Here is an 18216-nt window from a genome sequence, read left to right on the forward strand (position 1 = left end):
ATTCTTTGGAATTCTCTACCCCAATCTGTCCGGCTGTCACCTAATCTTTCCATCTTTAGACGATCCCTGAAAACCCTTCTCTTTAAAGAAGTCTATCCGGCTACTAACTAATTCCCTTTCTCCATCAGCTCATCCCCCACAGCTATTACCTTTTTGTATCAATTGACCCTCCCTTTTAGATTGTAAGCTCTAACAAGCAGGGCCCTCTGACTCCTCTTGTTCCAAATTGTATTGTAACTGTAATGTCTGCCTTCATTTTGTTAAGCACTGCGCAAACTGTTGCGCTATATAAATCCTGTATTATAATAATAATAATATATATATATATATATATATATATATATATATATATATATATATTAGGGATGCACCGAATAATCGGCGGCCGAACATTATTCGGCCGAAAATAGAAAAAATAGCACTTTCGGTGTTCGGCCGAATAAGTCAAAAGGCCGAATAATTTTGTGCCGAATAATGGGGCTGAACGATAGTCGATATGATATTGACTATCGTTCTGTGGCCGTAGGCGATATTCATATCGCCGAGGTCACGATATTTACAGGGGGAAGGGACTCGGAGGAGGACAGGAGGACTCTCAGACTTCCGTGTTAGGCAGGGGAAGCTGGGACACTTCAGCGGTGAGCATACATACATTACTCACTCGTGCACTGCAGCCCGCCCCACACATTCAGTGAGTCTTACTCTCCTCCCTAGTTTTTTCAATGGCACATTCAGGAAGCCGATCACTCCGTGATTAGCTGCACAGCGAACCAATCACGCGTGCCTGCACACCTGATTGGTTCCGCTGTGCCGCTACTCACGGCTTGATTGGCTTCCTGAATGTGCCATTGAAAAAACTAGGGAGGAGAGTAAAGCCCCGTACACACACACAGATCGTCGTCATACAAATGTTCGTCTTTTCTCCCCGGGATGTCGGTGTCTGTTGAAAAGTGCAAAGACAGCACAAGGACAGCACAAGAATTTTGTCCGCAGACTTCAGCTGACTGCAGAAGTGATGTCATGTAATGGTTAACTTTCCCTGTGTTTTTTATTTTCTGAGCATGCCCAGTCTTGCAAATCTGCGGTCTGTCGGCTGATTTCTGTACTGACAGGCGAACAATCGTCCGTTCTGGTGTCTGCAGACAAAAATTTTCATGTTTGCAAGAAAGACTCTTGTCCGCGGATTGTGTGCAGACAGCTGTCGGAGGCACCATACTAACACGCGTACAATCGGCAGATCTTTCGTCCGCCGACGTTTGTATGACGACGATCTGTGTGTGTGTACGGGGCTTAAGACTCACTGAATGTGTGGGGCGGGCTGCAGTGCACGAGTGAGTAATGTATGTATGCGGCTGTGCTCCTTTCCAGGCTCCTACTAGTCAACCTCCAGCCTCCTACTACCACCACTATGAGAGACTGTCTGTCACTGTATAATCTGATCGAGTCCACACTGACACTTACTGACTGTCACTGAGTAATTGATGTTACCACATTAACCCTGACCTGCCCAGTGCCCTGTATCTGCAATTAAAATTTACAAGGCTGCCTGCATGCTTCCTGATTTCCATTCCCAGCATCCTTCCCAATCCCTACAGTGTCACTAACATTAACCCTATGGTACAAGGCTGCAGTGTGCACTGAATCCCATTCCCTACAGTAACATTTAGGGAGAGAGAGAGACATGAGAGAGAGAGAGAGACATGAGAGGACAAGAGAAAGAGAGAGTGAGAGGACGAGAGAGAGAGAGAGAGAGAGAGACACGAGAGGACAAGAGAGAGGACAAAAAATTGTCAAAATAAATGGAAAAAATGCAAAACACCGCGTTCGGTATTCGGCCTTCGGCCAAACATTTTATTATTATTCAGCTTCGGCCAAGAATTTCATTTCGGTGCATCCCTAACACACACACACACACACACACACACACACACACACACACACACACACACACACACACACACACACACACACACACACACACACACACACACACACACACACACACACACACACACACACACACACACACACACACACACACACACACACACACACACACACACACACACACACACACACACACACACACACACACACACACACACACACACACACACACACACACACACACACACACACACACACACACACACACACACACACACACACACACACACACACACACACACACACACACACACACACACACACACACCACTTTGAAAACACATCAGATCTCAATGGGGAACATTCTTATGCTAGATATGGACTGGGTAATGTGTTTGGAATGAAAGGATACCACTAGGAACCCACAGAGGGCTGAATTCAAAGACACCCCCCCCCCCCCACCTCCAAAATCAAAGTGAAAAAATTATGCAGCAGGCTAGTCCATTGTGCTGAAATTTCATTACAGCAACTCAAAATGGTACTCAGTAGTTTGGCCCCCCACGTGCTTGCATTCATGCCTGACGTCAGGGCATTCTCCTAATGAGACGACAGATGGTGTCCTGGGGTATTTCCTCCCAGATCTGGACCAGGGTATCACTGAGCTCCTGAACAGACTGAGGTGCAACCTGGTAGTGTCGTACAGACTGAAACATAATGTCCCAGAAGTGAACAATGTTACAGGCAGCATATTGTTTTCCACAGCTTCTTCAGACTCTTTCACGTCTGTCACATGTGCTCAGGGTGAACCTACTCTCATCTGTGAAAAGCACAGTTCAATGGCAAATGCCAATCATGCTCCCTGGTGTCGGGGAGTGAGCACAGGGCCCAACTAGTGGACGTCGGGCCCTCAGGCCACCCTCCTGAAGTCTTTCTGATTGTTTTGTTAGAGACAGTCACACCAATGGCCTGCTGGAGTCATTTTGTAGGGCTCTAGCAGTGCCCATTCTGTTCCTCCTTGCACAAAGGAGCAGCTGCTGATTATTTAAAGACCTTCTATGGCCCTGTCCAGCTCTCCTAGAGTAACAGCCTGTCTCCTGGAATCTCCTCCATGCTCTTGAGACTGTGCTGGGGGACACATAAACCTTCTGGCAATGGTACGTATTGATGTGCAATCCCGGATGAGTTGGACTGCCTTTAAAACCTCTATTGGGTCCAAGTATTGCCTCATGCTACCAGTAGTGACACTGACCCTTGCCAAATGCAAAACTAGTGAAAAACATTCATGGAAAAGATGAGTAGGGAAAAAATGTCAGGGGCCTCCACCTGTAAAACCATTCCGGTTTTGGAGGTTGTCTCATTGTTGCCCATCTAGTGCACCTGTTAATTTATTTAACACAAAAGCAGTTTAAACTGATTAACAACCCCCTCTGATACTTAACTGACCAGATCAATGACCCAGGAGTTTAACTGACTTGATGCTATACTCTGATTAAAGTGTTCTTTTAATGTGTGTGTGTGTGTGTGTGTCTGTGTGTGTATATATATATATATATATATATATATATATATATATATATATATATATATATATATATATATATATATATATATATATATATATATATATGTGTATGTGTGTGTGTATATATATATATATATATATATATATATATATATATATATATATATATATATATATATATATATATATATATATATATATATATATATATATGTATATATATATATATATATATATGTATGTATGTATATGTGTATATATATATATATATATATATGTATGTATGTATATGTGTATATATATATATATGTATGTATGTATGTATGTATATATATATATATATATATATAAATTTCCAAGCAGTGCTCTAAGACAGGCTCGTGACTAGAAGCTAGGGATGGACCTGAAGAAAAAAAGCACATGGATGGATCTCTTAGACTAGAGCATGCAACCAAGTTAGATTTTTAAATTGAATATTTAGTTTCAGACATTTGTAGGGTCTGGTCTGCCTCACGGTGCACTGATGATATTGGATGGGAGTAAATGCATGCAAGTTAATTTTATATAAAAAACTATTTACACATATTGGGTAATGATGACCAAACCTAAAATATTTTTAAGGTGGCAACAGAGCTGGGGCTGGAACCACGAGATGTCTGCAAATACTTGTGTTCGTCTTGAAATGAATCCATGTGGCATTGTGAAGCCCCCCTTAATTCCCAGGCCAAAGATGTATGGGGGGAAACGGGGGGGGGGGGGGGGGTTTGATTGCCCAAAGGGGATCAAGCCCCACACTAAACCATATTACAAGCCTCCTATAGATAAGACACCCTTTTTTTTTTTTTTTTTTTTTTTTTTTTTTTTGGAGAGTCATGAACTGTAGATATGAGCTCACACTTTTTTACTTTAACTGTATATTTAATTTTTCTGAAGTGCAACATTACCATTAATAACTTCCACCAACTGAAAATATGCAGTATTTCCTTTTTTTAAAGCCAGTGTAGTTTGTGTGCTTTAAACTGGCTGTAAACCTCTGACATGACGATAAACAAGGGACATCTCTATGTAGTCTGTACTTGTCTTAGTAAAGAGCAGAAAGTGTAATTTCCGTCTTATGCTTGTTCCTCTACCAGCATGAATCACTCCTGACACCCAAAGAAAAATGGTGGTGGGAGGGATCTCTAGCTGATTGACAGCCTCAGCTCTGTTCCTCTGTGCTGTGTGAAGGAGGATGTGTCCCATCCCTCCAATCAGCTCTCAGAACTCTCCTCACTGAGCTCTGCAGAGTGTGATTTCAGCTCTCCGCCTCCTTTTTCCTAAGCTTTCAGACAAGCTTTTTTAAAGTCTGCACTTTGAATGGATATAGAGAAGACTGCAGATAGATAGGTACAACTTATGTAAAAGGATTTGTCTCATCTCTGTGTATCCCTGGGGCAAGACACTTCACTGGGTATATGTAGAGGGTTTACAACCACTTGAATTGCAAACTCTACTACATACTGTCTTGTAAAAACTGCAATAGAGAGATAAAATCATATACTACATTTTTGTAGAGGTTTACTTTTTCTAAGTATTTTTGGGATCTGTAATGCATTTCCTTAACTTTATTCAGAGGCAGTTTGGGCTAGACAATTCTGGTGGCTATCGTCAACAATCTGTGCAAAATCTAGAAAGGGCTGTTGCAAGGGGACGCTTACCGCCTATGGAATTTCATCTACAGAAAACTCAGTTAATGGAATCCATAGCTACTGGTTTAGACGACGGAAAAACAAGGACATCAGGTTAGAACTTTTACTTTTATCGTCTTTTTTTTCTAGGAAAACTAAGTATTAAATTTCCTACCTCCGCTTACAGTTAGAGGTTGCATTTTAGTGCATAGCAGTGTTGGTCTTTCACCATCACTACATTCATTGAAATCACCAAGGGAATATGTCTGGATTTGTACATTTCTCTTTTAATATAGTCCGTAATAAAAATTCTTTCACTCCTTTGATCACATTTTTAATATTTTGCATTCCTCTTTTTAGCCAGTAGGTTGGCCTTTAGGCTCTATTTTTACATATTTGACATGCTTCTATTGACCTCCATAGCTGAAACTACAATTTACACACAGAAGTGGTTAACTCATTCCGTATTCTAAGGCTTAGTCCTAAGTTTCAATCATGTTGGCTAATGTTTTTTATGTCCTTCAACAAATTCTACCCAGTAATAAAATCAATATTGATCTAAATGAAACTACAGTGGTGCTTTCTTTATAATATACAGTGGGTACGGAAAGTATTCAGACCCCCTTAAATTTTTCACTCTTTGTTATATTGCAGCCATTTGCTAAAATCATTTAAGTTCATTCTTCTTCCTCATGAATGTACACATAGCACCCCATACTGACAGAAAAACACAGAATTGTTGACATTATTGCAGATTTATTAAAAAAGAAAAACTGAAATATCACATGGTCCTAAGTATTCAGACCCTTTGCTGTGACACTCCATATATTTAACTCAGGTGCTTTCCATTTCTTCTGATCATCCTTGAGATGGTTCTACACCTTCATTTGAGTCCAGCTGTGTTTGATTATACTGATTGGACTTGATTAGGAAAGCCACACACCTGTCTATATAAGACCTTCCAGATCACAATGCATGTCAGAGCAAATGAGAATCATGAGGTCAAAGGAACTGCCTGAACAGCTCAGAGACAGAATTGTGGCAAGGCACAGATCTGGCCAAGGTTACAAAAAGATTTCTGCTGCACTTAAGGTTCCTAAGAGCACGGTGGCCTCCATAATCCTCAAATGGAAGACGTTTAGGACGACCAGAACCCTTTCTAGAGCTGGCCGTCCGGCCAAACTGAGCTATCGGGGGAGAAGAGCCTTGGTGAGAGAGGTAAAGAAGAACCCAAAGATCACTGTGGCTGAGCTCCAGAGATGCAGTCAGGAGATCGGAGAAAGTTGTAGAAAGTCAACCATCACTGCAGCCCTCCACCAGTCGGGGCTTTATGGCAGAGTGGCCCGACGGAAGCCTCTCCTCAGTGTAAGACACCTGAAAGCCCGCATGGAGTTTTCTAAAAAAAACACCTGAAGGACTCCAAGATGGTGAGAAATAAGATTCTCTGGTCTGATGAGACCAAAATAGAACTTTTTGGCCTTAATTCTAAGCGGTATTTGTGGAGAAAACCAGGCACTGCTCATCACCTGTCCAATACAGTCCCAACAGTGAAGCATGGTGGTGGAAGCATCATGCTGTGGGGGTGTTTTTCAGCTGCAGGGACAGAACGACTGGTTGCAATCGAGGGAAAGATGAATGCGGCCAAGTACAGGGATATCCTGGACAAAAACCTTCTCCAGAGTGCTCTGGACCTCAGACTGGGCCGAAGGTTTACCTTCCAACAAGACAATGACCCTAAGCACACAGCTAAAATAACGAAGGAGTGGCTTCACAACAACTCCGTGACTGTTCTTGAATAGCCCAGCCAGAGCCCTGACTTAAACCCAATTGAGCATCTCTGGAGAGACCTAAAAATGGCTGTCCACCAATGTTTACCATCCAACCTGACAGAACTGGAGAGGATCTGCAAGGAGGAATAGCAGAGGATCCCCAAATCCAGGTGTGAAAGACTTGTTGCATCTTTCCCAAAAAGACTCCTGGCAGTATTAGATCAAAAGGGGGCTTCTACTAAATACTGAGCAAAGGGTCTGAATACTTAGGACCATGTGATATTTCAGTTTTTCTTTTTTAATAAATCTGCAACAATGTCAACAATTCTGTGTTTTTCTGTCAGTATGGGGTGCTATGTGTACATTCATGAGGAAGAAGAATGAACTTAAATGATTTTAGCAAATGGCTGCAATATAACAAAGAGTGAAAAATTTAAGGGGGTCTGAATACTTTCCGTACCCACTGTATGCACCTAAGGGCTAGTTCCGTTGACATATACCAATTTGCTGTTTGTGTGATTGACCTGCTTCACATTTTAAGTAACTGTGTTAAATAAAAAAGGCTCTGACACAGTTTAAAAAAGTATAAACAGAAAAAAAACTAAGTTACTTCCCTGCTTCTCCCTGAAAGAATTTATAGAAAATAGAACAGGGAATATACAGTGCCTTGCAAAAGTATTTGGCCCCCTTGAACTTTGCGACCTTTTGCCACATTTCAGGCTTCAAACATAAAGATATAAAACTGTAATTTTTTGTGAAGAATCAACAACAAGTGGGACACAATCATGAAGTGGAACGAAATTTATTGGATATTTCACACTTTGTTTACAAATAAAAAACTGAAATATTGGGCGTGCAAAATTATTCAGCCCCTTTTTACTTTCAGTGCAGCAAACTCTCTCCAGAAGTTCAGTGAGGATCTCTGAATGATCCAATGTTGACCTAAATGACTAATGATGATAAATAGAATCCACCTGTGTGTAATCAAATCTCTGTATAAATGCATCTGCACTGTGATAGTCTCAGAGGTCCGTTTAAAGCGCAGAGAGCATCATGAAGAACAAGGAACACACCAGGCAGGTCCGAGATACTGTTGTGGAGAAGTTTAAAGCCGGATTTGGATACAAAAATATTTCCCGAGCTTTAAACATCCCAAGGAGTACTGTGCAAGCGATAATATTGAAATGGAAGGAGTATCAGACCACTGCAAATCTACAAAGACCTGGCCATCCCTCTAAACTTTCAGCTCGTACAAGGAGAAGACTGAACAGAGATGCAGCCAAGAGGCCCATGATTACTCTGGATGAACTGCAGAGATCTACAGCTGAGGTGGGAGACTCTGTCCATAGGACAACAATCAGTCGTATACTGCACAAATCTGACCTTTATGGAAGAGTGGCAAGAAGAAAGCCATTTCGTAAATATATTCATAAAAAGTGTCCTTAAAAGTTTGCCACAAGCCACCTGGGAGACACACCAAACATGTGGAAGAAGGTGCTCTGGTCAGATGAAACCAAAATCGAACTTTTTGGCAACAATGCAAAACGTTATGTTTGGCGTAAAAGCAACACAGCTCATCACCCTGAACACACCATCCCCACTGTCAAACATGGTGGTGGTAGCATCATGGTTTGGGCCTGCTTTTCTTCAGCAGAGACAGGGAAGATGGTTAAAATTGATGGGAAGATGGATGGAGCCAAATACAGGACCTTTCTGGAAGAAAACCTGAAGGAGTCTGCAAAAGACCTGAGACTGGGACGGAGATTTGTCTTCCAACAAGACAATGATCCAAAACCTAAAGCAAAATCTACAATGGAATGGTTCACAAATAAACATATCCAGGTGTTTAGAATGGCCAAGTCAAAGTCCAGACCTGAATCCAATTGAGAATCTGTGGAAAGAACAGAAAACTGCTGTTCACAAGCGCTCTCCATCCAACCTCACTGAGCTCGAGCTGTTTTGCAAGGAGGAATGGGCAAAAATGTCAGTCTCTCGATGTGCAAAACTGATAGAGACATACCCCAAGCTACTTACAGCTGTAATCGCAGCCAAAAGTAGCGCTACAAAGTATTAACTTAAGGGGGCTGAATAATTTTGCTTCATGATTATGTCCCACTTGTTGATTCTTCAAAACAAATTACAGTTTTATATCTTTATGTTTGAAGCCTGAAATGTGGCAAAAGGTCAAAGTTCAAGGGGGCCGAATACTTTCGCAAGGCACTGTATTTTATATCTACACACTATAAAGCAGTCCCTACTGGGATCTCTTGGAAATATTTTATAACCCAACAGTCTGAGCACCTAACCCTGTCTACAGTTTAATTTTAAATGTAGAATGTAATAATTGTTTCAGTTCAGATGTGATTTGCGGTAATCTTGCATTTAATTTAGAGTAGGGTAAAGTGCATCTACCTATTCAACCATTCTGCTTCAACCCACCTCAGTAGCTTCCTAGCTACAGTTTATTTTCTGCATTATCAAGTGCTTCTCATTCTTTAGATGGCTATATACATTTCAAACTAAAAATGTGAGAGACCCTTGCGCTATCCGATAAGACAATGTGAACCTAATGATAGCTGCAGCTATCTAATCAGCCTTACCAAAGCAAAGTACCATGAAAAAATATAGAAGTGGGAAGCTGCGCTGATCAAGGACAGTGTTGTGAATAATCTGAAACCTCTGAAATTTATAGGTCAATTAGACAGCATACATATACTGTGAATATTTAAAAAACTGTGCGTAACTCCACAAAGTTAGTGGTGTATAGGATAAGTTAGAATGTGCTGTAAAGATGTGATGAGAATAAATAAATCCAATAACGTAATATTCCTTTCCGTAGTCAATTCCTTTCAGTAATAAAACTAAATAATCAACAATATATATAGACAGTGCGTGACTCACAATCGTAGTAGGTGCAAAAAATGGAATGTGCACTATAATTGTGAAAAAATCTTTTAATATAAATAAATCCAATAGGCCAATAAATACTTTTCAGTAATAAATAAGAAAAAATGAATGTGCATGAAGAATGTGTAATAAAACAGTAGTACACAATCTGTGAATGCTGAAAAATGAATAGTTAAAAATCTTTTCAGAGAAATTAATTTGTCATTGGTGTAGTAAAGTGCAAACAAATAGTGGTGAACACTCAGTGGTATAAAAATAGGCTCCAACACCAGATAGTTAAACAAGGAATAGGATCACTCTTCCGGGTGCACTAGACCCTTACCTTACTGCTGTAAGGTAACCGCATGTAATAAATCCATTAGTGATGCTGGGGTGACTCCTGGATATGGTAGGGAGATCCTGTTGTCTCCAGTTCAGGCAGATCAATATGTGGGGACAGAAGGCTCCATACAGTGTAATATTGTAATATGTTTTTTTATTAAGTAAATGTAGTAACTCCCATTTTAGTATATGAATTTTTGGCATGATTACGATAGTATCCTCCAAAGACAGAAAAGCTGGGCCGCACTTCCGGTTTCACCTATCTCCTATGTCCCAACGCGTATCATCACAGTCACGTGACTTCCTCAGACGTTCCCTTTTATACACACCCACCCACTAATTACAAGCAAACAAATCACAGGTGAGGATGGTTACCTTTTTTAATAACCATTTAAACCCCTTTGTGTCAACTTGTGTGCATGTTATCAGGCCAAAATCACCAGGGTATGTAAACTTTTGATCAGGGTCATTTGGGTAGTTTCTGATGTCATTATGATTTAACCACTTGCCGCCCGCCCGCCGTCAATTGACGGCGGGACGGTGGGGCCATTGTTCTGGGAAGACATCATATGACGTGATCCCATTCAGCAGGGCACGCGCGCGATCGTGTGCGCGCCGCCCTGCACTGCCGGTGTCGGCGTGTCCCCGGGACACCCCCGTCACCGGCAGGGGGGGAAACAGCCAATGGGCATGGCTGTTTCCCACGCGATCGGCTGTGTTCCAATGACACAGCCGATCACAATACAGGAGCCCGGAAGATGACCGTGCGATCGGGAGCGCGCAGCGCGGTCATGTCGGTGGCGCTGTGTTCCGTAGGAACACAGCTAGTCACCGGCAGTAGTAAACAGTCACTGATAGTGACTGTTTACTATGTGATCGGCTGTGAATCCATTCACAGCCGATCACAAAATGTAAACAAAGTGCAGTAACTCAGTGTTACTAGCTCTTCTCCCCTCATACAGTTTCCAGTGTGAGGAGAGCAGAGCTAGAAACAGTGAGTTACTGCTCTGTACACCTGTCACAAAGTAAAATCACACAAATAAATGTCCCCACACAGTCCTCAGCCCCCCCCCCCCCCCCCAATTGCACCTGTCACCCAACAGTCACCTCATCAGTGCCCAGAAATTGACACCCATAAGGCTACGTTCACATGTGAGCGTAGCGATCGCGGGCAGAATCACCGCGATTCTGCCCGCGATCCGGAAATCATTGCAAATTGCGGGACGCCTGTGCGTTGCCCGTGATTTGCAATAGCACCCCAAACGCTGTGCGATGCCGCGATTTCCGCCTGCCGAGTCAAGGTAACATCGCGCGCAAACATCGCATGACGCCCAAAAAAGGTACAAGAGCTTCTTTGGGGCATCATGCGTTGTTTGCGTGATGTTACCTCGATTCGGCAGGCGGAAATCGCAGCAACATCGCACAGCGTTTGGGGTGCTATTGCAAATCATGGGCAACGCACAGGCGTCCCGCGATTTGCAATGATTTCTGGATCGCGGGCAGAATCACAGTGATTCTGCCCGCGATCGCTACGCTCACATGTAAACGCAGCCTAAATTTCACCGGTCGCCAGAGACTGCCATCAGTACCGCCGTGCACCATCGCCCGTCACCTGTCACCCATCGGTGACAATCATAGTCACCTGTCACCCCATCAGTGATCGTCACCTGTCACCCCATCAGTCATCGTCACCTGTCACCCCATCAGTCATCGTCACCTGTTTGCCATATACATGCAACCACTTACCGACCGCCTAACGACTATATGCGTCGGCCATTAAAATATATAGATAGCTGCCATAACCCCGGTATTTTTTTTAAACGGCGGGCAGTCGGCTTTCAGATAAGGGCGGTCCCCGTGGCGGATTCGCTGCGGAATTACCATTACGGTGCAGGGGAAGAGGTGCCCCCCTCCCGCCGTGTCCCAGATGTTTTCCCAGCTTACCGGACCCGCCGGCAGCGGGGAAAACTATGCGGTCCCGGATCCTCAGAGACAGGAAGTCGAGTGAGGGCAAGATGGCCCTCACTCGACTCTTGGAGGACTGGAGCTACGTCAAAAGTCGTTGCCTAGCAACCGGTTTAAAGGGCCGCTTTTTTTTTTTTTTTTTTTTTTCTTTTTCAACAATTTTTTTTTTTTTTCTTTTTTAGTGTAGTTGTGAGGTTTGAGGTCTTTTTGACCCCAGATCTCACAATAAAGAGGACCTGTCATGTCTATTTCTATTACAAGAGATGTTTACATTCCTTGTAATAGGAATAAAAATGATCAAAACATTTTTTTTTTTTAAACTGTGTAAAAATAAAAAAATAATAAATAAAATAAATAGGGAAAAAAAAAAAAAAAAATTAAAGCGCCCTGTCCCGTTAGCTCACGCGCAGAAGCAAACGCATACGCAAGTCCCGCCCACATATGTAAACGGTGTTCAAACCATACATGTGAGGTATCGCCGCGATCGTTAGAGTGAGAGCAATAATTTGAGCCCTAGACCTCCTCTGTAACTCTAAGCTGGTAACCTGCAGAAATTTTTAAAATGTTGCCTATGGGGATTTTTAAGTACCAATGTTTGGCGCCATTCTGTGAGCATGCGCAATTTTGAAGCATGACATGTTGGGTATCTAATTACTCGGCGTAACATTATCTTTCACATTATGGAAAAAAATTGGGCTAAATTTACTGTTTTCTTATTTTTTAGTTAAAAAAAAGTGAATTTTTTTTCAAAAAAATTGCATTTGGAAGACTGCTGCGCAAATATGGTGTGATAAAAAAATATTGCAACGATCTCCATTTTATTCTCTAGGGTCTCTGCTAAAAAAAAAATATAATAATGTTTGGGGGTTCTAAGTAGTTTTCTAGCAAAAAAAAAAAAACGATTTTAGCTTGTAAACACCAAGTGTCAAAAATAGGCCCAGTCTTAAAGTGGATAAATGGACAACTGTGAAAAGTGCTACTTGGATGTTAGGCCTCTGTATGTGGCTAGGCTGTGTAAAAGTGTTACATATGTGGTATCGCCATACTCAGGAGGAATAGCAGAATGTATTTTGGGGTGCAATTTTTGCTATGTACATGCTATGTGTTAGAAATATTGCATAAATGGACAGCTTTGTGTAAAAAAAAAAAATGTGTTTTCATTTTTCTTTTCACATTTTCCAAAAACTTGTGGAAAAAAATGACATATTCAAAAGACTCATTATGCCTCAAAAATTATACGGTGGGCTGTTTGCTTTCCAAAATGGGGTCATTTTATGGGGGTTTCCATTGTCCTGGTGCTCCAGGGCCTTCAAAAGTGCGGTAGGTTGTCAGGAAATTATATGTGTAATTTGTGCTCCTAGAATGCCGGACGCTGCTACTTGGATGTTAGGCCTCTGTATGTGGCCAGGCTGTGAAAAAGTCTCACAAATGTGGTATCGCCATACATAGGAGGAGTAGTAGAATGTGTTTTGGGGTGTAGTTGCAAGTATACATATGCTGTGTGAGAGAAATAACCTGTTAATACGTCAATTTGTAAAAAAAAAAAAAAAAAAAAAATCTTCATTTTGCAAAGAGTTGTGGGAAAAAATTACAACTTCAAAAAACTCACCATGCCCCTTATTCAATACCTTGGAATGTCTACTTTCCAAAAAGGGGTCATTTGGGGAGTATTTGTACTTTCCTGACTTTTTAGTGTCTCAAGAAATGAGATAGGCCTTCAGTACATCAGGTGTGGTCAAGTGTGATCAACTTTCAATGAATAGCACCATAACTTGTGGACTCTATAACTTTCACAAAGACCAAATAATATACACTTATTTGGGTTATTTTTACCAAAGATAAGTAGCAGTATAAATTTTGGCCAAAATTTGTGAAGAAAAATTACTCATTTGCTAAATTTTATGACAGAAACAAAGAAAAATGCGTTTTTTCACAATATTTTCAGTCTTTTTTTATTTATAGCACAAAAAATAAAAAACCCAGTAGTGATTAAATACCATCAAAAGAAAACTCTATTTGTGTGAAAAAAAGGACACAAATTTTTTATGGGTACAGTGTTGCATGACTGAGTAATTGTCATTCAAAGTGTGAGAGCGCTGAAAGCTGAAAATCAGTCTGGGCAGGAAGGGGGTGAAAGTGCACTGTAGGCAAGTGGTTAAAAAGAGTAAACACAGTTAATTGATAATAAATGGTTGGCTGTAAAAACACTTTAAACTTTTCTTACTCTGTCTAAAACCAAAAAAAAGAATTCTGGCTATAGGTTCTTGAAGGAACCTTTTGAGTATATCATCCTTGTCTTAACCTGTTTTACATTTGAATCCTCTCCAAACAAACAGGTTATTTTAAAGTGGTCATTATCGAATGAGAGAGCTGCTGTGCAATATGTTATCTGTTTTATATTGTTTTGTAGGATACAATTAGGATTTCCAAAACAAAAATACCTGCATTTATCAATACAAACCCTATTCTTATGGTCAAATCCTATAATCTGAAGTATTGGTACTTATTTGATAAACTATTGCTTCTACTTCTTTTTTTTTTTTTTTTTTTTTTTTTTTAAAAGGGGTTCTGGAAGCTCTTCGTCGATATTATAACAATGCTGCTCCTGAGGTCAATCGTGTCTGGCTCTGCTCTTCATTGGACCACTTTGGTAATGCTGCAGGAGACAAAGGATGGGGCTGCGGTTTCCGGAACGTTCAAATGCTTCTTTCTTCCTTATTGATGAGTGAATCCTATAAAAACTGTTTACAAGGTATATTACATAGAATATACATTACATCCTTGCTATTCTCTCCTCTACCCATTACTAAAGGATTCCTTTTATGAGAAAATATGTGGGCTTTCAGACTTCAACTATAAAAATGGCGCATGAACCCCCCCCCCCCCCCTCTCTGCAGCTGACTATTAGTCTTTGTGATTGACGCCTCACCAATAGTGACTGCTTATTAAAAGTCAGCAGCTACAGTTTTTGTAGCTGCTGACTTTGTTTTTGGAAACCTGGCTGAAGCTGCTCTTTTAAGTTACTCCATCCAAAAAAATGTAGTTCTACATGGAGCCTGGGAAATCGGTCATTGACCTCTCGTCTCTTAAATTCTCCACCAGCAAGGCCTCCTTGCCACAACTGGCATCTCTGATCCTGCTCAGCTAAGCGTTTTGGGTTTTCCTACCCACCATTGCTTGTCCCAGCACCAACTTTTGCATTCTCTGTAAATTTAAAAGTAATATTTCTCTATCGCTCATTGACAGACGTAGTCCTCGGTGATACAGCACCTTCGGGTTATGTTGCCTCCACAGGAGTAGGACTAGACAGGAAATAAAATGCTCTGGCCACACCCTAGGGGCAGTCCCAGAGGGTATATCCTCTCTCTCTCTGCCTCAGCAAATCAGTTTTTTTCTGTCTAGTCAGGAGTAAGGACCTAGATACCTTGCTGGGATCTTCGGTCCTGGCAGGATTTTTTTCTTAAAAAGATTTTTTTAGACAGCTTTTTTCTTCAGTGTTCCTGTGAGATCTTCAAGCAAGAAAGCTGAACTGGGCGACGGGCTGGATGTTGAGATCCGGTGGTCACCCCAGTTCAGCCTACGAGCGCGTGCAGGCCATAGCTCCGCGCTGGGTCGGCCGCGACATAGTCCCACTGGAGGGACTGACCTTGCGAGTTAAACGTCTCGCTGAAACTCCAAGGACCATGAGTCACGGCGTCCGTATTGGTCGACAGCCCTCCCGCCCCGGTGGAAAGGGGTACTGTCAGGAGTTGGTGCCCGCCTGGTTCCGGTATGGTGAGTAGCATGTTCCCCCTTTTCCCCTGACGGGTCTTGTGGTGAACGCGGGCCCCTCTCTGTATGGTAAGGATGAGTTCCCCTCTATCCTATAACATGGCACAGATCCCCCTACTTTGAGTGTGATTTTATGTGCAAAAAGCCAGGAGGCTTGGTTTGGGAGCTGACAATCTAATTGTAAACATGTTAAAAAAGATTGTAATTAGTGGCAGTATGGGTATCTTACTGTGATAATATAAGTATCCTACCAGTCAGTAGCCACGGACATGTAGACTGCTTTCCTAGTCAAGTCTCCAGCGATAGCAGGCCTTCCGAACGGCCATGCGGTCCGCCAGGGCCGGTACCGCCGACCAGGCTAAATCCCCATGTAGAGAAGGTGTTGTGATGCTCTGCAGTCACGCCGCTATTCGGTACTAACCGCCGCCATTGTTTGCTAGATCGCACGAGGCCGCCATTTTGGCGTAGCCTCGTGTCTCCAGCATGGGGGCGGCCATGTTTGAGGTGATCCAAACACCTCGTGGAGCTAGGGGAGGCGCCGGAAGGCGTGCAGAGGGGCGGAGCCACCTCCTTTCGTCCTGGGCAGCCAGCCAAAAGACTTCCTGTTTGTGAACACAGGGCTGTAACCTGTTGCAGTGAACTCTGAGCATCAAGTGGTGAGCCTGGGGGTCTATATCTCTCTCTCTCTCTCGATCGATAGGGATCCCTAGCAGGTAACACTGAGGGGCTTTTGTGGCGCTGGGGGTCTGAAGAAAAAAAAAAAAAAAAAAGTTTTTTATTTAAATTTGAATTGTATTTTCCGGGAAATTACTGGAATAATCATGGACCCTGCCACACAAATACCCCCACCTGTTTCCCTCGAGGGGGCCATGGGACCCGCCGGTGCACAGAGTATGGATGCATTTACAGCAGTTTTGGAGTCTTTGGTGGCTCGGGTGGAGGCAGCCTGTCAGGGACGGGGGTCAAGAAAGCGACCCCCGCCTACCCCTATATTATCTGACACCTCTGACTCAGATTCAGAGATGGTCACTGCAGCTGCAGGTCCCTCTGCAAGGGCTGTTATCTCAGGTAAAGCTCCCTCAGACAGTGAGGAGGACGTTCTTTCTCCCGCTATAATTCAGGAAGAAGCATTGGTGGACGCACTAGTTGTGGCGGTGCGGGAAACCTTAAGACTTGAGGTTTCACCGGCAGAGGCAACTGAAACAGAGATTCCCTTTAGTACTAACAAGCCCATTAAAACGGTGAAGGTTTTTCCTGTACCCAAGTGTTTTGGTAATAAAATTAAAGGAGAATGGGAGCATTCTAAGCGTACCTTTACTATTTCCAAGCGTATTGCTAGACGCTATCCGCTTGAGGAATCCATCATTAAGAAATGGACGGTACCACCAGTGGTGGATTCACCTATTTCCAGGCTGAATAAAGCCACGGTTATCCCAGTGGAGGACACTTCGTCCTTTAAGGATCCGGTGGATCGAAAGATGGAAGCGGAGTCCCGCACTATCTTCTCCCTGATAGGGTCAGCATTTAGACCAGTAATTGTTATTGGTCTAGTTTCCCAGACACTAACGGAATGGGCGAGATTGGTACGCCAAGACCTAAGGGGAAAAGATATCCCCCAGGGAACCTCTGATTTGATGGAACAGATTATACAAGGGCTACAGTTTGTCTGTGACGCAGCCTTGGATGCTACCCCCCTATTAGGGCATGCATCTATGTCAGCGGTAATCCTCAGACGTGTGCTGTGGTTAAAATGCTGGTCAGCTGACCTAGGTTCCAAAAAGACCTTGACGAATCTCCCCTTTCAGGGGAATCGCCTATTTGGGGCCACCCTAGATGAAATTATTAAGGACGCCACTGGGGGCAAGAGCACTTTCTTGCCACAGGCTGCTAAAGCTAAGGGACCTCGCAACAAGCGAGGACCTTTCTTTACCGCCCATAAAGGGTTCATTCGCCCGGCTGGAACAAGCGGGAAAGGCAAGACTCCTCCAGGAGGGTTCAAGAAAGGCTGGTCGGACAAACAGAGGACCGACTCAGCCAAACCCGAAGCAAAGGATTACACAGCCTGAAGGTGCACCCCCACCCGGGTTGAGGGTGGGGGGACGTTTTCACCGGTATTCAGGACATTAGATCGAGCATCGACTACTACTACCGGTGCGATTCTTCCCTTCCAACATTTAAGTACTACAGGGAGCGGTAGTCACTGTTCCCTAAATAGATCTTTTCCTTTACCTTTTCCTAAGATTAGTCTCTATTCCCCACAGGAATCGGATCTGGTTGACCAGACAGACCAAGAAGCCTCTAGCCGGGTGACTTCGGTCCCTGAGGTTCAACCAGAAAAGATCACCGTTCCTGATAGGAATCGGGTATCTGATAAATGTGTGGGAACAGAAAACGACCAGACTTTCTC

General features: G+C 42.8%; 1 protein-coding gene across 1 annotated transcript in view; it reads left to right on the plus strand.

Moving 5' to 3' along the window:
• The window catches only part of ZUP1 (zinc finger containing ubiquitin peptidase 1), a 57440-nt gene that overhangs the window by 13545 nt on the left and 25679 nt on the right, over positions 1-18216 (plus strand). The window contains exons 4-5 of the mRNA XM_082252516.1: positions 5022-5190; positions 14602-14790. Of these exons, the coding sequence (XP_082108642.1) occupies positions 5022-5190; positions 14602-14790 (358 nt within the window). The remainder of the gene's footprint in view (positions 1-5021; positions 5191-14601; positions 14791-18216) is intronic.

Source organism: Pelophylax lessonae, assembly GCF_965119305.1.
Source record: "Pelophylax lessonae genome assembly, chromosome: 3".
NCBI lineage: Eukaryota > Metazoa > Chordata > Amphibia > Anura > Ranidae > Pelophylax > Pelophylax lessonae.